The sequence below is a fragment of the Hevea brasiliensis genome, chromosome 3 (genome assembly GCF_030052815.1).
Source record: "Hevea brasiliensis isolate MT/VB/25A 57/8 chromosome 3, ASM3005281v1, whole genome shotgun sequence".
In the NCBI taxonomy this organism is placed as follows: Eukaryota; Viridiplantae; Streptophyta; class Magnoliopsida; order Malpighiales; family Euphorbiaceae; genus Hevea; species Hevea brasiliensis.
The window spans coordinates 81,903,469-81,926,191 of record NC_079495.1 but is presented as its reverse complement, the minus strand read 5'-3'; the positions used below and the strand labels follow the sequence as shown (position 1 = coordinate 81,926,191).

General features: G+C 35.3%; 1 protein-coding gene across 2 annotated transcripts in view; it reads left to right on the top strand.

Annotated features, from left to right (window-relative positions):
- The window catches only part of LOC110659833 (uncharacterized), a 42,047-nt gene extending 20,026 nt beyond the window's left edge, over positions 1-22,021 (top strand). The window contains exons 9-13 of one of the 2 annotated variants that reach the window (XM_021817887.2): positions 7,168-7,291; positions 12,878-12,967; positions 13,812-13,856; positions 14,594-14,914; positions 21,738-22,021. In XM_021817887.2, the coding sequence (XP_021673579.1) occupies positions 7,168-7,291; positions 12,878-12,967; positions 13,812-13,856; positions 14,594-14,914; positions 21,738-21,767 (610 nt within the window). In that variant the 3' untranslated portion in view covers positions 21,768-22,021. Of the gene's footprint in view, positions 1-7,167; positions 7,292-12,877; positions 12,968-13,811; positions 13,857-14,593; positions 14,915-15,007; positions 15,499-21,737 lie in introns of those variants that run through there. The other variant, XM_021817886.2, reaches the window with a different exon arrangement.
- Positions 22,022-22,723: the final 702 nt, after the last annotated feature.

The window sequence follows — 22,723 nt, the reverse complement described above, 5'->3', positions numbered from 1 at the left end:
TTCTAAAAACTTAACATGGTATCAGAGTCTTAAAAATTTTGGGCCTCGTCTTTCTATTCTTCGCTTAAAAATTTTGGAATTCATCTCGTTATTCTTCTCTTCTTTAAAACCTGGGTTTGAGCCCTGCTTTTTCTTCGTTCCAAAGCTTTGGATTTGAGTCCCTAAGATCTTCCTTCTTCTGGGTTTGAGTCCCAAAGATGTGGGTTTTGGTCTACAGTTATTTTTCTTCTATATTCCTCTTCTTCTTCTTCTTCTTCCTTGTCTTCAATTCAGCTTTGGGTTTGAGTCCTAGAAGCAACTTTTTTTTACTTTTTTTCACTTTTTTTCTTTGTTGTTTTGAAACTCTCTTTGTTGAGAAACCTATTGCCATAATTGCAATAGGTGTGTCAAGGCCCTTTAAATCTCACCACCTGTCTCCATAGAGAACCCAGTCACTAGTGACCTTATCCAGTGGTGTGAGCAAGATCTGGTCATCGTCTCCTCACCAGACTTCTTCCAGTGCACTCACCTGACCCACAGATTCTCCTTAAGCAATCACCAACCGTTGATTCTCACAGATTAGAGGATCTTGTTGAAACAATAGCTTTTCTTTCAAAAACAAAAAAAAGTCTTGATTCTATAACTTAAGAAAAAATCTCATCAAGGGGGATTGTAGAATTGGTAAGGTTTTCCTTAATTTAAGGCATAAGGTTCCTTCTTAATTTATGAGATGAAATTTATTCTTAATCTTAGAAATTCTTTCTTAATTTATGAAATATGTCTTATGCTTTCTATTATAAATATGGACTACGAATTATGTAAATGTTTAACAGTGAAGTTAATGAAAATGTAGACTTTGTGTTCTTTTCTCCTTTCTTCCTTTTTTTCTTCTTATTTTCTTTCTATCTAAAAACTTAACAATTACTACCAGGAGTGCGCATTTGTGCCACTCCTCTTGGGCTTTTGCTAAGCGCCTTTTCCAACTCCAAGTTGCAAGATGTTTTCGAACTATGTAACCAGAACAAGAATAGGCTCTTTTTGTCTGCTATGTTACACAAGGTCTTGTATCCCTTAGGGAATCAATGCTCCATGGAGGATTGTGTGAGAGGTGATGAGTTTGGTTGTGTCAATTTTGAAAAGTTTTAGAACATGATGGCTGCTATTGTCAATAGTGGAGCTAAAGGAAATTAAAAACATCATTTTCTTTAGTTTCAGTCTTGTTCCCTTCTTTGATTGTGGATTTTTTTTTGAACTTGAAATCAAAATGCTGGTACCCTTATTACATATGTGTTTAGGAATGATTTCTACTTGAATTTTGTGAGTACATTTTTACTATTGCTATTGTAGTCATTTGGGTTTGATTTAGAATGCTTGGGATTATGGATGGAGAAGTGGCTATAGATTTTAGTTTCCTTTTGATGCATTGTTTTAGGTTTCAATAATAAGAAAATTCTTTACAATATAGGTACTGCCAAATTTCAAACAAACTCAAAAGAATTTGATTGAGAAGAGATGAAAAATAAAGTTATTGTTATAATTTTAACAATAAACTAATTAGAGTACACATTGTGATTGGAAAATAGGCTAACATGGTGATCGATAATGAAAATAGTCGAAATTCACCATTTTGGACATTTATCAATGATTACTATGTCATTGCTTTCCTAGATCCTAGATCGATCAACCACCAAAACCGTAATTCCTTACTTGATTCTTTTCCTTTGCATCTCCTTTCAAAAAAATTCATCACCTGAAAGTCGAAGATATTATGCTAGCCCTAATTGTGGTGCATACCAAGAGAGATTGATAGTCACACACATTGTTGTAGCCAACGATAAGAAATCTAGAAGAGATGAGAATATAATGATGAACAATGGAGTGAAGGTAGGGGTAGTGGCTTTCCTAGATCCTAGATCTATCAACAACCGAAATCCTTATTCCTTGCTTGATTCTTGTATTTCTCATCTCCTTTTGAAAAATTCATCACCTGAATGTTGATTATATTATACTAGCCCTAATGGTGTTTCATGCCAATAGAGATTGATAATTATGCACATTGCCGTAGCTAGTTGTAAGAAAGCTAGAAGTGGTGAGAATATAATGATGAACAAAGGGGCGAAGGGAGGGGTAGCAATAGTAACAATCAAAGCTATTGTCGTCTTGAAAGTAGCACACATCTCAATACAAAGTGTTACCATAGTTGTAAATGTTGTAGATGGACATGTTCCTGTACATCTTTGCTTACATGATTGATTTCTCTCTCTCATTGAATTTTGTTTATAGGTTGAACAATATTTTATGTGGTGGTTAATATGATGATGTTAGTATTGATTATGGTTCAGTTAGTGTGAAAGGATTAGTTTTGAAGTGGGGGCTTGCTTTTTAATTTGGTTGAGATGTGGAGAAGAGAGAGATGAGGGAGAGAGGTAATGGATTCTTCTAGAAAAATTAGGGTTTTGAATTTGTTTATAGACCATGGATTGCTGTTGTTGAGAATTTTTCAAGGATGACGAAGGAAATTGATGAGAATGAGAAACAAGCTAGAGACGGAAAAGGAGAGGTAGTCAAAATTCACCCATGAATGAAAGTGCTATTAAAGTGAAACTGTGCATTTTGAATCTTAAAGTAAACCGCCACGTCAACCAATTTGCTAGTCATGTTATGCTTTATCCAATTAAATGCTAAAATCTCCAGTGCCTTTAGTTCATTTGTGCATGTATCAATTTGATGAAATTAAAAGCTGATGATAGAATTGAAAAAAGTGCTAATGTTGGTTAGTTTTTTTTTTGTCATTGTTGGGATTATAATAAACTCCGCCTAAGTAGTTTGCGCTTAGCCGGTCCCAAGCCCGGATAAAGGAGGAGGGTTGCGGTAGGTGACAACCAGCGTAAAAATTTCGTCACACCCTATGATATGGATTCAAATGATATAAACGTTGGGGCGTCCTCTACTAACGACGCTACGGAGCCGGGTGTAGTGATAAATATGCAAGGGTGTAGGGCGTTCACCGAAGCGACGCGCCATGCGGCGCCACAGTGTGGTGTTAAGTGAGCAAGGGTTCCCACATCATGGACGGGTGTGGGTAAAGAAGTTAGTCCATAGGACAGATAATAGAACAAATAGTGGAACAGAACACAAGATAGACATAGAAAATAATAGAAGATATCATAGAAGGAGACCAATTAGGAAGGAGCAGGATAGGAGAAGGATCAGGGTTGGTACTTGGAATGTTGGATCACTTACAGGAAAATTAATAGAGCTTGTGGATACCTTGGAAAGGAGAAGGGTGAATATTGCTTGCATTCAGGAGACTAAATGGGTAGGAGAGAAAAATAAGGAAGTGGGTAATTCAGGTTACAAATTGTGGTTTACCGGAAAGGAGAGAAACAAGAACGGAGTGGGTATAATCATAGACAGGACATTGAAAGACGCAGTAGTAGTTGTGAAAAGAGTAGGAGATAGAATTATACTAGTAAAGCTAGTACTAGACGGAGAAACAATAAATATAGTTAGTGCTTATGCCCCACAAATAGGACTAGACAGTGAGAGTAAACAAAGGTTTTGGGAAGATATGGATGATTTAATGCAAAGCATACCGAATGAAGAGAATGTTTTCATTGGTGGAGATTTGAATGGACATGTAGGAAGTGATAGGCAAGGTTATGAGAATGTTCATGGAGGTTTTGGTTTTGGCAGTCGAAATGAGGAAGGAAAAAGCATCCTGGATTTTGCTATGGCATACGACCTAATACTAGCAAATACCTACTTTATAAAAAGAGAGTCACATTTAGTGACTTTCAAAAGTGGGCAACATAGAAGCCAAATCGACTTCCTCTTAACCAGAAAAACAAATAGAGCTCTATGAAAGGATTGCAAGGTCATTCAGAGAGGATTTAACAAGTCAACATAGGTTGGTGGTCTTGGATGTCAAGTTTAGGAACAATTCAAGTAAGGTCAGAAGAAATAGTGTAGCTCGAACAAAGTGGTGGGAGTTCAAAGGAGTAAAGCAAGTGAAGTTCAAAAATGAGCTTCTTGAGTCCGAAGTATGGAAGATAGATATGGAGGCCAATGATATGTGGATACAGATGACATCAAAGATTAGAGAAGTAGCTAGAAAAGTACTTGGAGAGTCTCAAGGACCTGGACCACCCTCAAAAGAGAGATGGTGGTGGAATGAGGAAGTACAAAAGCGTTGAAGAGAAAAGGGAATGGTATAAGAAATTACCTAAATGTGATAATAATGAGGCATATGAAGCAGTACAAGATAGCAAAGAAAGAGGCAAAAAGCGATTAGCCAAGCAAGAGCACAGTGCCTTTGAAAAGTTATATGAGAAACTTGGAACTAAAGAATGGGAGAAATATATTTATAGATTAGCAAGGAGTAGAGAAAGGAAATGTCAAGATCTCAATCAAGTTAGGTGCATTAAGGATAAAGAAGGAAAAGTGTTGGTGAAAGATGAGGACATTAAAGAAAGATGGAGAAATTATTTTAATGATCTCTTTAATAATAGTCAAAATGGAAATAGCGTGAATATAGATTATAGAACAATAGAAAAGAATGTAAATTATACTAGAAGGATTAGATCTTTAGAAGTAAAGGAAGCACTTAAGAGAATGAAAGTAAGTAAAGCTGTGGACCGATGAAATACCACTTGAAGTGTGGAAGTATTTGGGAGATATGGGAGTGGCATGGTTAACTAAATTATTTAATAAGATTCTAAACTCAAAGAAAATGCCTGATGAATGGAGGAAGCGTATTTTAGTACCTATTTTTAAAAATAAGGGAGACATACAGAGTTGCTCAAACTATAGGGGAATTAAACTCATGAGCCATACTATGAAGTTGTGGGAGAGAGTTGTGGAGCTTCGACTACGTCATGATAGTGCGATATCGCTCAATCAATTTGGTTTCATGCACAGTCGTTCAACTATGGAAGCGATCTTTCTCATTAGAAGTTTGATGGAAAAATATAGAGATGTGAAGAAAGATCTACACATGGTTTTTATTGATTTGGAGAAGGCTTATGATAGTGTTCCAAGAGATGCCTTGTGGAATGTGTTAGAACAAAAGATGGTATCTATTAGGTACATACAAGTGTTGAAAGATATGTATGAAGGAACAATTACTATTGTGCTCACAGTGGGAGGGGACATAAGAGATTTTTCGATCTCAATTGGATTACACCAAGGATCATCCATAAGCCCTTACATTTATAATTTAGTTATAGATCAACTGAAGAAACATATACAAGAGAGTATTAATTGGTGAATGATGTTTGCGGATGATATTGTTCTGATAGATGAGACACGAGAAGGAGTCAATAGGAAGCTAGAACTTTGGAGAAGTACTCTAGAGTCAAAGGGTTTTAAGTTAAGTAGAACGAAGACATAATACATGCATTGCAAGTTCAGTGAAGGCCAAACTGGTGATAGGGAAGGAGTTAGTTTGAATGGAGTGGCACTGTCCCAAAGTAATTACTTTAAATATCTAGGCTCAGTCCTTCAAGTAGATGGGGGATGTGAGGAGGATGTTAGTCATAGGATTAAAGCCGGATGGTTGAAGTGGAGACGTGCCACGGGAGTTTTATGTGATCGTAAGATTCCCAATAAATTAAAAGGAAAATTTTACCGTACAGCCATACGACCGACTATTCTATATGGTAGTGAGTGTTGGGCACTGAAAGAGTCGTATGCATCTAAGATAAGAGTTGCAGAGATGAGAATGTTAAGGTGGATGAGTGGTCATACTAGACTAGATAAAGTCCGTAATGAAAGTATTAGAGAAAAGGTAGGAGTGGTGCCAATTGAAGATAAGTTGAGAGAAGGGAGATTGAGGTGGTTTGGTCATGTGAAGCGTAGACGTACGGAGGCTCCAGTTAGACAAGTAGAGCACATTAGGCTAGAGGATAGAAAGAAAAAAAGGGGTAGACCTAAATTGACTTGGAGGAGAGTAGTACAGCATGACTTAGAAGCATTACACATTTCTGAGGATTTAACCCAAAATCGTTCAGAGTGGAAAAAGCGAATCCATATAGCCGACCCCAAATTTTTGGGATAAAGGCTTAGTTGAGTTGAGTTGAGTTGAGTTGTATTGTTGGGATTATAAATCCTATATTAGAAAAGTATAAAAATGAAAGGGTAAATATAAGTTGTTAGATTGTAATATTAATTTGACTAGTTATTTTAATGTGTAAAGTAATTTAATTATTTATATAAGCTCAAATTAAAATGAATTAAATTGTAATTTAATCAATACTCTCTCCTTAACGTAATATGGTATCAGAGCCTGGATTGGGTTATGGGTTCCAGTCGTCCATAAGGCTGTATAATTGGGCCCGTATTGGATTAAAAATACAAACTAATTGTCAAGTGACAGCCATGTGGTTGTACTTGAGGGGGGAGTGTTGGGGTTATAATTTCTATGTCAGGAAAGTATAAAAATTAAAGGGTAAATATAAGTTGTTAGATTGCAACATTGACTTGGCTAGTCATTTTGATGTGTAAAGCAATTTAATCACTTTTATAAGCCCAGAGTAAAATGAATTAAATTGAAATTTGACCAAGACTCTTTCCAAACTTTACAGTAATTAAGCCTTAAAATGGAAAAAAAATTATAATGCAAAAGAAGAAGAAAAAGAATAAAGAAAGATGAGTGATTCACGTTGTTTTAATCTATTTTACCATTTTAATCATTGTTGACTTGGACTTTTTAACTTGTCTAACGTGCTAGCTATGTGATTTCCTTACTTGATTTTGATCGAAGATCCAATTGATGACAGAATAGCAAAAATTGAAAAGTTAATCTAATTGACAAAATTATAACTTCCTGATAAAATTGAAAAAGCAACCAAGTATTTTATACAATAAAGACTAAAATGTAAAATGAAGATGGTAATTGTTGATTTATGTTCCCAAGTTTCTGCCCTTCATTCACAAGAAAAAGGTATTTGTGGCTGCATTTTGCTAAGATTGAAATGTGAAAAGAATAAAGGTCGCTGTGAATGGTCCTTGTCAAGTATCCAATCCGGATAGTGTAAAGACTTATCGAGCTAACTGAAATGATGCTTTGATTCTTTTGTTCTTCTCACTTTACGTCCTTTTTGTCGTAATTTCACCTTTGCTTTACAAGCAGTTATATGCTGTACTAACAAGTGATTTGGTGATCAACGTTTTGGAACTTTATTGTAGTTGTTATGACATGGAGAAGGACACCCTAGCCTTTACAAAGGTGGATGAGTTTCTTCCTAAAAGAATTTACTACCATGGATGTCTCAAATCCTTTCTACAAATTACCAAATGGAATGGCCCAGAGGTACATTATATTTTCTTATGTTTATTTTATTATTTTTCAATTATAGGATAAGTGCAAATATAATATAACTAAGTCTTAGTCCCAAAATAATTAAGGTTGGTTATATGTATCCATTTCTTTTCCACACAGTTTAGCATTGCACTGGAGCCACTAAGTCCTTTCTTATTACTTCTATCCTTGTCTAAGGTTTACTTCTCCCCTTCTTACTTGCTACCACTTCAATGTGCTTCGCTTTCCATGTTGGTGCATTTTTTGGTCTACATTGCATGTGTCCAAACCATCTCATTCTACCTATTCTCAACTTTCCTGTAATAGATGCCCCTTCGACCTTCTTATCTTCTTATATGCAAATCAATGAGTTCTACCACATTTTTGTAAGAACAAGAAGTTTATTTTCTAAAATTTTCCTTGTTAAGACTCTCTTGTATTTCTCACCTTATCTCAATAAGGTTGGATCACATATTTGCTACTGCCTTCTTGATTTAGGGGAAAAAAAATAACATGTCTTCAATTTTAGTTTCTATCTTACTTTTTGTTTATTTATTTTATCTTTGCTTTTAAAAGACCTATATTAAAGCTTTAGTGTAAGTTTCCTCAATTCTTATTACCATGTTTTTTTAAACCCGGTCCAGTCTGATAACTAGTGAAAATAAAGTTAAGCGTTTAAGGTTCAATTGAAGTTCATTCTAAATACTATTCAATGAATATTAAATTTATATTATGTATTTAATAGTCTTTTATACATTGATATTAGGATATTATTTTTTTTAACATTAATATATTAACTTTATGTTATATACTAATCAATAAATATTAAATTTATGCCATGTAATTAATACAACTCAACTCAACTAAGTTTTTATCCCAAAAATTTGGAGTCGGCTATATGGATTCGCTTTCTCCACTCTAAACGATTTTGAGTTAAATTCTCAGAAATGTGTAATGCTTCTAGGTCATGTTGTACTACTTTCCTCCAAGTCAATTTAGGTCTTACCCCTTTTTTTCTTTCTATCCTCTAACCTAATGTGCTCTACTTGTCTAATTGGAGCTTCAGTATGTCTACGCTTCACATGACCAAACTACTTCAATCTCCCTTCTCTCAACTTATCCTCAATTGGCACCACTCCTACCTTTTCTCTAATACTCTCATTACGGACTTTATCTAGTCTAGTATGGCTACTCATCCACTTTAACATTCTCATCTCTGCAATTTTTATCTTAGACGCATACGACTCCTTCAGTGCCCAACACTCACTACCATATAACATGGCCGGTCGTATAGCTGTACGGTAAAATTTTCCTTTCAACTTATTGGGAATCTTGCGATCACATAAAACTCCCATGGCACGTCTTCACTTCAACCATCCGGCTTTAATCCTATGACTAACATCCTCCTCACATCCTCCATCTACTTGAAGGACTGAGCCGAGATATTTAAAGTGATTACTTTGGGACAGTACCACTCCATCCAAACTAACTCCTTCCCTATTACCAGTTTGGCCTTCACTGAACTTGCTATGCATGTATTTTGTTTTTGTTCTACTTAACTTAAAACCCTTTGACTCTAGAGTACTTCTCCAAAGTTCTAGCTTTCTATCGACTCCTTCTCTCGTCTCATCTATCAGAACAATATCATCTGCAAGTATCATGCACCAAGGAATACTCTCTTGTACATGTTTCGTCAATTTATCTAAAACTAATGTAAAAAGGTAAGGGCTTATAGCTGATCCTTGGTGTAATCCAACTAAGATCGGAAAATCTCGTGTCCCCTCCTACTGTGCGCACAATAGTAGTTGCTCCTTCATACATATCTTTTAACACTTGTATGTACTTAATAGATGCCCTCTTTTGTTCTAACACTTTTCATAAGACAACTCTTGGAACACTATCATAAGCCTTCTCCAAATCAATAAAAATCATGTGTAGATCTTTCTTCACATCTCTATATTTCTCCATTAAGCTTCTAATGAGAAAGATCGCTTCCATAGTTGAAGGACCAGGCATTAAGCCAAATTGATTGAGAGAGATAGAAGTATCATGACGTAGTCGATGCTCCACAACTCTCTCCTACAACTTCATAGTATGGCTCATGAGTTTAATTCCCCTATAGTTTGAGCAACTCTGTATGTCTCCCTTATTTTTAAAAATATGTGCTAAGATATTGCTCCTCCATTCATCAGGCATTTTCTTTGAGTTTAGAATCTTATTAAATAATTTAGTTAACCATTCTACTTCCATATCTCCCAAACACTTTCACACTTCAATTGGTATTCCATCGGGTCCACAGGCTTTACCTACTTTTATTCTCTTAAGTGCTTCCTTTACTTTTACAGATCTAATCATTCTAGTATAATTCATATTCTTTTCTATTGTTCTATAGTCTATATTCACGTTATTACCATTTTGACTATTATTAAAGAGATCATTAAAATAATTTCTCCATATTTCTTTAATATTCTCATCTTTCACCAATACTTTTCCTTCTTTATCCTTAATGAACCTAACTTGATTGAAATCTTGACATTTCCTTTCTCTCCTCCTTGCTAATCTATAAATATCTTTCTCCCCTTCTTTAGTTCTAAGTTTCTCATATAACTTTTCAAAGGCCTGTACTCTTGCTTGACTAACTGCCTTTTTTGCCTATTTCTTTGCTATCTTGTACTGTTCATATGCTTCATTATTATCACATTTAGGTAATTTCTTATACCATTTTCTTTTTCTCTTCACTGCCTTTTGTACTTCCTCATTCTACCACCATCTCTCTTTTGAGGGTGGTCCATGCCCTTTAGACTCTCCAAGTACTTTTCTAGCTACTTCTCTAATCTTTGATGCTATCTGTATCCACATATCATTGGCCTCCATATCCAGCTTCCATGATTCGGACTCGAGAAGCTCATTTTGAACTTCACTTACTTTACTCCTTTTAACTCCCACCACTTTGTTCGAGCTACACTATTTCTTCTGATCTTACTTGAATTGTTCCTAAACTTGACGTCTAAGACCACTAACCGATGTTGACTTGTTAAAGCCTTTCCTGGAATGACTTTGCAATCCTTGCATAGAGCTCTATTTGTCTTACTGGTTAAGAGGAAGTCGATTTGACTTTTGTGTTGCCTACTTTTGAAAGTCACTAAATGTGACTCTTTTTTTATAAAGTAGGTATTTGCTAGTATTAGGTCGTATGCCATAGCAAAATTCAAGATGTTTTTTCCCTCCTCATTTCGACTGTCAAAACCAAAACCTCCATGAGCATTCTCATAACCTTGCCTATCACTTCCTACACGTCCATTCAAATCTCCACCAATGAAAACATTCTTTTCATTCGGTATGCTTTGTATTAAATCATCCATATCTTCCCAAAAACCTTTATTTATTCTCATTATCTAGTTCTATTTGTGGGGCATAAGCACTAACTACATTTATTGTTTATTCTTCTAGTACTAGCTTTACTAGTATAATTTTATCTCCTACTCTTTTCACAGCTATTACAGCATCTTTCAATGTTATGTCTATGATTATGCTCACTCCGTTCTTGTTTCTCTCCTTTCCGGCAAACCACAGTTTGTACCCTGAATTACCCACTTACTTGCTTTTCTCTCCTACCCATTTAGTCTCCTGAATGCAAGCAATATTCACCATTCTCCTTTCCAAGGTATCCACAAGCTCCATTAATTTTTCTGTAAGTGATACAACATTCCAAGTACCAACCCTAATCCTTCTCCTATCCTGTTCCTTCCTAATTGGTCTCCTTCTATGATATCTTCTATTGTTTTTTATGTCTATCTTGTGTTCTATTCTACTATCTGTCCTATGGACTAACTTCTTTACCCACACCCGTCCATGATGTGTGAACCCTTGTTCATTTAACACCACACCCGGGCGCTGGCATGGCACGTTGCTTTCGGTGAATGTCCTACACCCTTGCATATTTCTTACTACACCCGGGCTCCGATGTATCGCGTCGTAAGTAGAGGACGCCCCAACGTTTATATCATTTGAATCCATATCATAAGGTGTAACGAAATTTTTACGCTGGTTGTCACCTACTGTAAGCCTCGTCCTTTATCCGGGCTTGAGACCGGCTAAGTGTAAACTACTTAGGCGGAGTTGCCATGTAATTAATGATCTTTTATAAATTAATATTGATATACTAATATTAATTAAATATTAATATATTAAATTATTATTACTTTAATAAATACAGTCTTTTATAAATTAATTTTACTGCATTAGCTTATATATAAGAAATTTATCATTTTAATATGTAATGAACTTGTCTATTTTACTCCTAAATTTCAATTAATATTACTTAATTTTTAGTGGACAGTTATTTCCCAAAATTGACCATCCAGAAACACTGAGGTGATAATAAGTTTGCACTATCCATAGAAGTAGTTTAGAGTTATTTTTTAGAAAAACGGATATTACTATTGCATTTAGAACGTTAAAAAATATGGTTATTTGATATTTTTTTGCTATGCAGAAGGTTGCCACATGTCACTAACCAATGACTGCCACATGTAAAACATTTTTTAAAGCAAGAAGCAAAAAAAAAAAAGGTTGAAATCCGGTTGATCAGGTTTGACTGGATTTTACGTGTTTGACTGGGTTTTGAATTGTCCGGTTTTAAAGGTAAACTGTACCAACCATAGGCCCGGTTCTCGAGTTTTCCAGTTGGACTGACTGGGCCAGTCCAGGTTGCACGACATAGCTTATTATCCTTCTCTGCCTATTTTTTGGAGAAACTTGAAGCATCTGATATTTGGGTGGCAGCCTAACTTAAAGTGTTTTTATTTTTTATTTTTTTAATAATTTTTTTAAAATTATTTTTGTAATCTAATTGACCTATTTTGCCAAAACTATATAAATTTCAGTTTGAGAATTTAGAGTTAAGGTTTCTACAGTTCTATCTTTTCTGATGATTATCATACCATGGTTTGTCTTTGCCTTTGGTGTTATTGTATCTATGGAGAGCAGATGTAAGGGAACTACGTAAGAGTAAAAATTAGAAAAACTTTAGTGCATTATTTTGATAAAATAAAAAGTAAGTTTTACTGAAACTTTAGGCAATAAGAAAATGTTCATTTGGCTGATAATAGAGGGTTTCTTTGTTATCATTTTATGTTTTTGATTATACATTTAAACAGCTAATGGATGATTGTCTTTTGCTGTAAAATAATAAAAGTATGAAGGCAAAAATTTATACTTCTTTCTATAATAAAGGGTAGAAATGATAGGACCAACTTTTATTTATTTATTTTTAAATGAACATATTTGGCAAAAGATTTTGAAAGCACTTATATATATATATATATATATATATATATGAAAATTCACTTGTATAACTTTTGTAAATTGCACCCCTGCTTATTTATTCAGGACTTCTAATAATAAAGGCTGTAAAGTAGGCAGTAATACAGCTGTAACTTAAGGAAATATACAAAATTAAATCCTAAAATCATGATACCACATATTTGGTTGAAAAAGTCAAATTTTAAATCTCTAATGACTGATGACAAATTTTTGTTTGGTAGGGAAAACTTTCTTTTGTATTGATGAGTACATGTTCCCTTTGTTTCTTTGCAGGTGATATACTTTGGTGATCACCTATTTAGTGATCTAAGGGGGCCTTCAAAAGCTGGGTGGCGCACTGCAGCCATCATCCACGAACTAGAAGTACGTCCTACCTTATTCTTTTTAGATTGAGTTTAAAATGCTTGATATTTTCATTCCTTATATATCTAGTCTTAAAGGTGATAATGTGCCACCCGTCTGTTCATCCCTGTTTACGAGTCCCTTTCCCAATTTCCACCACTTGAGATGAATTATGTTTTATGCTTCCTGCTACATAATTAAAACTAAGCAGGGTGATTGGGACCTTCATGTACGTCGTGCAATTCTAATTGTAAAATTTGTTGTAAATATAAAATATATGAAATTGTGGGTTACTGGTATAAAACTATTAGTTACATTTGAGAGAAAAAATTATAGTATGCATTGCTTGTCAAAGATTTTCCAGATGCTTGGGGGCTAATTGATGTATGACAGAACTCCACAGTCAAGTAATAAAAAAAACGAACAAAAGAGTGCCAAAGCTGTTTAAATTTACCAACTAGAGGAAATGCAAGAATCAACTAGTGTATGTAAATAGGCACCATAATCCCATTGAATTATAGGGAAAAAAAAAACTTAATAGGAATAAGAAAAACAAAATCTAAACTGGATTTACTCTAGTATTGATTCTAGAATGTAATGGTCATGTTTCTGCCAAACAAGATTAGGGGAAAACAAAATTGGTCAGTCACTATAATTACAGTTTATAGATGTGATGAACATGGTTGTGATGTCTATTGTCTTAAAACATTTTTCTTTTCTTTTCTTTGTTTTCTGTTTGTGTTTTCCTCACATTTGAGTTTTCACTTTCTCGGTTTCTCCTCTGCACCTACCAACCTCGTGTGTAAAGTAATTTTAAATTTAAGCTTATTAAGTTATCTTATTCCGGGATATCTTCTTAATGCAGAATGAAATTCGTACACAAAATGATGACAATTATCGTTTTGAACAGGTATGTCCTTTTATTCAGCTTGCTTGATATTAGACATTGCCAGTGTGTTATTTTTTGTTTCCTGCTGACTTAAGCTTGAGGGCTTTTCTTTCCAACACAAAATAGTTAGAATTAATGCTTTGTTGAGAGTTCTTTAACTTCTTTTCTTCCAATATTTACTGTGGTCACTGGCTAGCTAAACTATGAGAGATATGATGAGAATAAAAGAAGAGGAAAGAGAATAATGGGAAGAAAGGGATAAGTGACAAAAATCTAAAGACATGGGAGGGAAACAAAATAGATGAAAGAGAGCTAGCAAGATAATTAATCGGTTAATTTGGCTAACATAAGATTCTACCTGAGGGTATTTCATCCTAAACAGATTTGGAAAAGGTCAACTTTTTAATTTGCCTAGAATGATTCACATCTTTTATCTTATGTTCCGCATTTACAGAAGCAAATATTTACTGTTTCAGTTGATGGGTCTGGCTGTTGATCTCTGTACTTTGCTCTTTCAGCCGAGTGCATATTAGAGGAAGTAGAAAAAAAACACGCTCTTCATGTTGTCAGTATATTTGTCCTGATGGTTGCAAACAAACCAATCCACAAAAGATTCTGAAAGCCCTTGAAATTGTTTGTTTGGCATGTGCGGTTTTTCTGTCATTTAATTAACTCTCATTGAAATTTCTTGGCTGGAAGTTCTTTGCTTGGACTGATCGTAATCCTTTTCTTATTTTTGGTCTATTCTTCTGATGTAGGCAAAATTTCATATCATACAAGAACTGCTCGGCAAATTGCATTCAACCGTAGCTAATGGTATGAGAAGTGAATCATATCAGTTGCTTTTGGGGGAGCTAAATGAGGAGAGGCAGAAGGCACGACAGGTGATGAAAAAAATGTTTAACAAGTCTTTTGGAGCCACTTTCCTCACTGATACAGGTCAAGAATCTGCTTTTGCCTATCACATCCATCAATACGCTGATGTCTATACCAGCAAGCCTGAGAACTTTTTGCTCTACCCACCTGAAGCATGGCTTCATGTACCCTTTGATATCAAGATAATGCCACATCACGTAAAGGTATGTCTTTTTGTTCCTTGTGAAAAATCACCTTTTTTTCCTGAATAATAAATGATAATTTTCATTACAATTAGAATTGAAATTGATTGCTAGGTGGTAAAGGGGAATGATGGATTGGAGTCCAATTCCCATTTGTGGAGTCTTTTTGTTCAACCATGCATGAAGAAGAATATCCCATCCAATTCCAATTCCTAGGCTCTCTTTTATTTTTATTTTTATTTTTTTTAATTTTAATTTTTGTCTAAACCATATAGGCGCATAGTATTTGACATAATATATGGCCTTATTATTCATTCATTGCCTAACATCCACTACCACATATCATAGCTAATTGAATTGTAGTTATGGCAAAGATTTTGACTACATCTAAAATTAATCACATCATGTTAGCTACATGCTCACTCTCCTCAATCCCTTTCGTTCGATAAAGCTTAGGCTTTGTTTGGTTTGTGAAATTGCAAGGAATAGGTTGGGGATATAGTAGCCATTCCATGCTGAATAACTATCTATTGATTTGGTTCAAATTTAAATGTGGAATGTCATTTCATGGAATAGTAATTATATAATTTTAATTCTTTATTAAATTTTAAATGTGCAATAATTATTATATAATATGAATATTTTTAAATTAGTAAGATGTAAATTCAAAATATAAGTGAAAAATAACTATTCCATTACTATGAATAGCTATTCCATTCCTACCCTATTCTATTCCATGAACTAAACAAGTCCTTGGGCTTTGTTTGATTCATGGAATGGCATGGAATAGGTTGAGAGTAGAATAACTATTCCCAGATTTGGTTGAAATTTAAATGTATATATAACAATTTTATAATTTTAACCTCTGTTAATATTTAAAATGTACAATAATCATTACATAGAATAAATATATTTTAAGTTAGTATGATATAAATTCAAAATATAAGTGAAGAATAGCTATTCCATTTCCACCCTCTTCCATTCTATGAACCAAACAGGTTCTTAGATGCTGAAGGTGATTGCTTCATAAGACGGGTAGTTCATCCAAATAATTCACTTTGTTCTCTCCCTTGCATTGCATAAATTGTGACGGATGATATTCCTTTTTTAGTTTTATTCAGCTTGAAATCCTTAGGCTAAGGAAGTTCCTACGTAACTCAGCTCCTCATTAACCCTTATCAAGGTTCATCTATCAAAGTTATGTCATCAAAGAATAACTTTTGTATATGTTCACTTTAGTCATCCGTGGCCAATGCTAGAAGATCAAGGACTCAATGTTGATCCTTGATTAAGCCAAATTTGATGGGAATTTCATTTGTGTCATGACCGTGATTACTAGCATCGATGAGAGGTTTTTAGGTACATATCCCTAAACTGTGTAAATCGCATTACCAATCTTTCCAAGACATAAATTTCAGCAGAATTCTATCAAGGGCAGATACTTTTCTTGCTTTCATCTTTTTGAGTTCACCATTTTTTTTCACAATATTTTGCAAAGTTGGTAGCACTCTTGGAGTTTGTTATGGAAAATCAATCACTATATTATTTATTTGTATATTCTGTATTCTGTATTCCTATTTAGGATTTATTATTTAGGATTTCTTCCTAATAAGTAGAACACAATTATAGGAATCAATTGTATATATGTACCCATGTACAGATTAATTGATATTAAGGAGAATCATCTCATTCTACATGGTATCAGAGCAGGTCATCTATCTAGGGTGACTATTTGTTCTCACCACCCAGCTCAGGAGAGACCTTAGCCGCCAACCGGCCGTTTCGACTCCGATCAATATTGCCAGCGTCGCCTTAACCCTCCTGAGGTTTGGCTCTCAGATCCTATTTCGGTATTTACTTGATTTGTGATTTTGGGTTATTTTGCTGCTGTAAGCACTTTGGATTAGCGTTTCGGTTACTTTTCTCTGTCTCAACAAATGGCAGACAATAAGAATATTATTTCTGATGTGATTCCGGTGATGACTAAGATCACGGAACACTAACTTAATGGTTCGAATTACAGGTGGAGTAAGGCGTTAGGGTCTATTTGCGTAGCATTGATAAGGATGATCACCTTACTAAAGATCCACCTACGGATGATACACGACAAACTTGGCTAAGGGAGGATGCTCGGTTGTTTTTGCAGCTTCGGAACTCGATTCACAGTGAGGTAATTAGTTTAATTAATCACTGTGAATTTGTTAAGGAATTGATGGATTACTTAGATTTTTTGTATTCTGGTAAAGGGAATATCTCCCGTATTTATGATGTTTGTAAGGCATTCTACCGTGCTGAGAAAGAGGATAAGTCTCTCACGGCTTATTTTATGGATTTTAAACGGGTATATGAGGAACTTAATGTATTGTTGCCTTTTAATCCTGATGTGAAAGTTCAGCAGGCCCAACGGGAGCAACTGGCTGTTATGAGTTTTCCTGCAGGCCTTCCTTCAGAGTATGAGACTGCTAAATCTCAGATTCTCTCCAGTTCTGAGATTTCCTCTTTGCATGAAACGTTTACACGGGTCTTTCGTACAGAGAGTACCCAACCTTCACAGCCTGCAAATAGTGCTCTTATTAGTCGTAATGCAAATGGACAACAGGGCAATAGAAGAGGAAGTAGAGGAGGAATTACAGGCAACAGAAGTAATCAGCGTAATGGAGAGGCTAGTTCTAATCAGGACTCAAGAGGAGTCATTTGTTATTATTGCCATGAGCCCGGCCATACAAAATATAATTGTCCGCAACTTCAAAGGAAAAATCAGCGATCACAGATGGCAAATATGGCAGCAGAGGATTCTACAATATCTTCCTCTGAGAAAACTATTTTGGTATCTGCAGAGGATTTTGCACAGTTTTTCCAGTATCAGGCATCTCTAAAGCCTACCAGTTCCCCTATCACTGCAATCGCTGAATCAGGTAAATCCACTGCATGTCTTGTGTCTTCTTCATCAAAATGGGTTATTGATTCTGGTGCGACAGATCACATGACAGGTAATTCTAGTCTTCTATCTACTTTTCAGCCTAATCTCAATTCCTCTACTGTTACTTTAGCTGATGGTTCTACTTCTTGTGTCATGGGTTGTGGAACTGCGAACCCGACTTCGTCAATTTCTTTGTCATTTGTTTTGTGTCTACCAAAATTCTCTTTTAATCTACTTTCTGTTAGTAAACTTACTCGTACCTTAAATTGTTCTGTTTTCTTTTTTCCTGACCAGTGTTTGTTTCAGGATCTTACGACGAAACAGATTATTGGTAGAGGACATGAGTCAGGTGGTCTCTACATTCTGGAAAATCATGTACCGCGGTCGCTTGTTTGCTCCAATACCTTAACACCTCTTGAAGCTCATTGTAGATTGGGTCATCCTTCTTTGTCTACCATGAAGAAGCTATGTCCTCGATTCCATCTTTATCAGTACTAGAATGTGAGTCGTGTCAGTTTGCAAAACATCATCGTTTGCCTTCTGTGTCTAGAGTCAATAAACGGGCTTCATCCCCTTTTGAGTTAGTTCATTCTGATGTTTGGGGTCCTTGTTCTGTTACTTCTAAAACTGGATTTCGTTATTTTGTTACTTTTGTTGATGATTACTCTCGTGTTACTTAGTTATATTTAATGAAGAATCGTTATGAGTTGTTTTCTATCTTTTGTGCTTTTTGTAATGAAATCAAAACTCAATTTAATATTTCTGTGCGCATATTAAGAAGTGACAATGCCAAAGAATACTTTACAGCACAATTTCAGTCTTATATGACACAAAATGGCATTCTTCATCAGTCTTCCTGTGTGGATACCCCATCCCAAAATGGCGTGGCCGAAAGAAAAAATCGGCATCTTCTTGAGGTAGCTCGTGCTCTTCTTTTTCAGATGAAAGTTCCTAGACACTTTTGGGCGGATGCAGTTTCTACAGCATGTTTTTTTGATCAATCGTATGCCGTCTTCTGTCCTTAATGGGGATATTCCTTATACTGCTTTGTTTCCTACAAAATCTTTGTTCCCTATTGAACCCCGTATTTTTTGTTGTACCTGCTTTGTGCGTGATGTTCATCCACAGGTTACTAAATTGGATCCAAAGTCTCTCAAATGTGTCTTCCTTGGGTATTCTCGGCTACAAAAAGGGTACCGTTGTTTCTCTCCTACTCTTAATCGTTATCTTGTTTCTGCAGATGTCACATTTTTTTAGTCCACTCTATTTTTTCCTCAATCATCTGTGTATGAGAGTCAGGGGGAGGAGGATGATCTCTTAATATATACTGTCCAACCAATGTCTAGTCCTCTCCCACAGCCTGTTCCTTCTGTCTCTAGACCTACTCGACCTCCCGTTGTTCGTGTTTATTCCAGGAGATTGGAGATTCCTGACTCAGATCCTCCACCAGCTACTTCGTTGGGAGATCCAGTACCTCATACTGATCATGATTCTGATCTAGACTTACCCATTGCTCTTCGTAAAGGTAAACGTTCATGTACTTACCCTATCTCTTCTTTTGTTTCTTATAATCAATTGTCTTCTTGTTCTCGGTGTTTTGTTACTTCTTTAGACTCGCTCCTATCCCTAATCATGTTGGTGAGGCCTTTGTCTCATCCTGGCTGGTGTGATGCTATGAAAGAGGAAATTGAGGCTTTAGATGCTAATGGTACATGGGAACTGTTGCCTTTGCCCACTGGTAAGAAAGCTATTGGTTGCAAATGGGTATTTACAGTAAAGGTACATCCTGATGGTTCTGTGGCTAGGTTAAAAGCACACCTTGTAGCAAAAGGATATGCTCAGACATATGGGGTTGATTACTCTGACACTTTTTCTCCTGTAGCTAAACTTACTTCTATTCGCTTGTTTATCTCTTTAGCAGCTACATATAATTGGCCCCTGCATCAATTGGATATCAAGAATGCTTTCCTTCATGGTGATCTTCAGGAGGAGGTGTATATGGAGCAAACACCTGGGTTTGTTGCTCAGGGGGAGTTGGGTAAAGTTTGTAGGCTTCGGAAGTCTCTTTATGGCTTGAAACAAAGTCCTAGGGCATGGTTTGGGAGATTCAGTGAAGCAGTACAGGAATTTGGTATGCAAAAGAGTAAGTGTGATCACTCAGTATTTTATAGGCAATCTGAGGCTGGTCTAATCCTCCTGGTAGTCTATGTGGATGACATTGTCATCACTGGGAGTGACTCTGCAGGTATTTCATCTCTTAAAACCTTCCTCCAAACTCAATTTCAGACCAAAGACTTGGGATTGTTAAAGTATTTCTTGGGTATCGAAGTTATGAGAAGTAAGAAGGGTATTTTCTTGTCTCAAAGAAAATATGTCCTCGATCTATTGACAGAGACAGGAAAATTAGGTGCTAAGCCTTGTAGTGCACCAATGACTCCAAATTTACAACTGTTAGCAGGGGATAGTGAGTTGTTTGAAGATCCAGAGAGATACAGGAGATTGGTAGGAAAATTGAACTACCTTATAGTCACTCGTCCTGACATTGCTTATGCCGTTAGTGTGGTAAGTCAGTTTATGTCTTCCCCAACTGTTGCTCATTGGGAAGCCTTGGAACAAATCTTGTGTTATCCAAGGGCGCCCAGAAGAGGTTTGCTATATGGTAATCATGGGCATTTGAATATTGAATGTTTTTCAGATGCCGACTGGGCTGGATCTAAGGTTGACAGGAGGTCAACTACTGGATATTGCGTTTTTGTTGGAGGAAATTTGGTGTCTTGGAGAAGTAAGAAGCAGAGTGTAGTTTCTCGATCTAGTGCTGAATCCGAATACAGAGCCATGGCACAATCAATATGTGAGGTAATGTGGATACTTCAATTACTAGATGAGACAGGTTTTAAGACCTCCCTGCCTGCGAAATTGTGGTGTGATAATCAAGCTGCTCTCCATATTGCTTCTAATCCGGTATTTCATGAGCGGACCAAACATATTGAGATTGATTGTCACTTTATTCGTGAAAAGATTCAACAACAGATCATCTCAACAGGACACATCAAAACTGGAGAGCAGTTAGGAGATATTTTCACAAAAGCTCTGAATGGAGCTAGGATTGACTACATTTGTAACAAGTTGGGCATGATTAACATCTATGCTCCAACTTGAGGGGGAGTGTTATGGAAAGTCAATCACTATATTATTTCTCTGTATATTCTGTATTCTGTATTCCTATTTAGGATTTATTATTTAGGATTTCTTCCTAATTAGTAGAACACAATTATAGGAATCAATTGTATATATATACCCATGTACAGATTAATTGATATTAAGGAGAATCATCTCATTCTACAGAGTTCATCCTTTTCCAATATCAAACTTTTGCTTTCTGATACAAATTACAATATACCTAATTCTTAGTGGCTCCAACTTCTGCATTTTATTTGGCCTTCAGACTATAATGCCACTGAATGTAAGGATATGCACATCTTTCCCTCTACAAAAAATGCCCATCCTTTAGCATGAATTGGTATGGATGTGACTTTGGGTGGCATTTTGCTGATCACAAATTAATTATAATGTCACAACTCTACTTTCAGCATGTTTTTCTTGGAATGCAATTTCAGCCTAGATACTTTAAAATTAATTAATTAGAAGTTCTAGTTACCTAAAACTTGAATAGATTTTGGGTTCAACCAGATATGGTTCACCCGCACCACCCTATTTTGACCTGCTTTACTCCCAAAATGTTGGGTCATGTGATATATTCTCCATGGAATATATGAAGATTCTCCTTATCTGATCTCCTCATTTTTCGTGTTTTTTCAGTTCTCTATTTTTTTTTTCTCTTTCTAATTCTAACATTTTTTCATCTTATCCTGAAATTTTCTTCTGCTGCCCAGCTTATGACTCTTTTGATGATTGTTCTTTCAGGTTCCATCAACCTTGTTCAAGAATCAATAGAGTTTAATATTCAGTAGGATTGTTTTGGCTGATTAGCAGCAGCTTGCTCTTTTTTTTTTATGATGCCACTGAGTTTCTCAATCAATGATGTTAATGATTCATATGCTTTCCATGATTTGAGTTGGGACAACAAACTCAAACGGTGTCATGAAGCTGGAGAGCGTGCTTTTGTAACGTTTTAGAAATTAAAAAACATCAATTAGGTATGTACAATTAAAATAATTATTATTAAACTATAATCATTCTTTTGTTAAGGATGTTGCGGCAGTTTGGACTAATACTGTATGAAATAAATGTCTCTTTATTTTTTGGTTAAAAGCTTGATAGTTTCATGATCATTAGTAAGATAAATGGTTTATTCCATGGTTTTAATTGTATAATCACTTTTGAAACTAACAAACTCTTGAAATTTCAGTTGTAGGTAATTTTGGAAAATTTTATTTTATTTTATTTTATTTTATTTTATTTTTTTTCGTTACGTAGTAGAGGCTGGGCACTTGCTATTATTTTAGGTCCAACCCCGTGTTGGACCCAATCTGGCTGTTGAATAGGTTTAGCAGACGCCACCCTTTAGGATTTATGTTTCTATGTTGAAACTTGTTTATTGATCATAAATGCCATAATTTAAGATATTCAAGTATTTTACTTTAGGTAAGTGTTTGGCTATCTTTGGTATGGTGTAATTAAAGTTGTAATGTAATCATGATTATGTTGCATATTTGATTACGTTTTTTGATAATACAAAAAAATTTGATGTAATGGAATGTCAGTTAGATAATGTAATAATAATATAATGATCATTACATTTGAAAATAGATGTAATCATAATTACTTGTATTAATTTTTTTTATTTATTATCAAAATCACTATTACCACTAATATTTGGCTGCCACTGCTACAGTTATTATTATCCAACCTTGTAACCATCACCACTATCACTATCACTATCACAACGG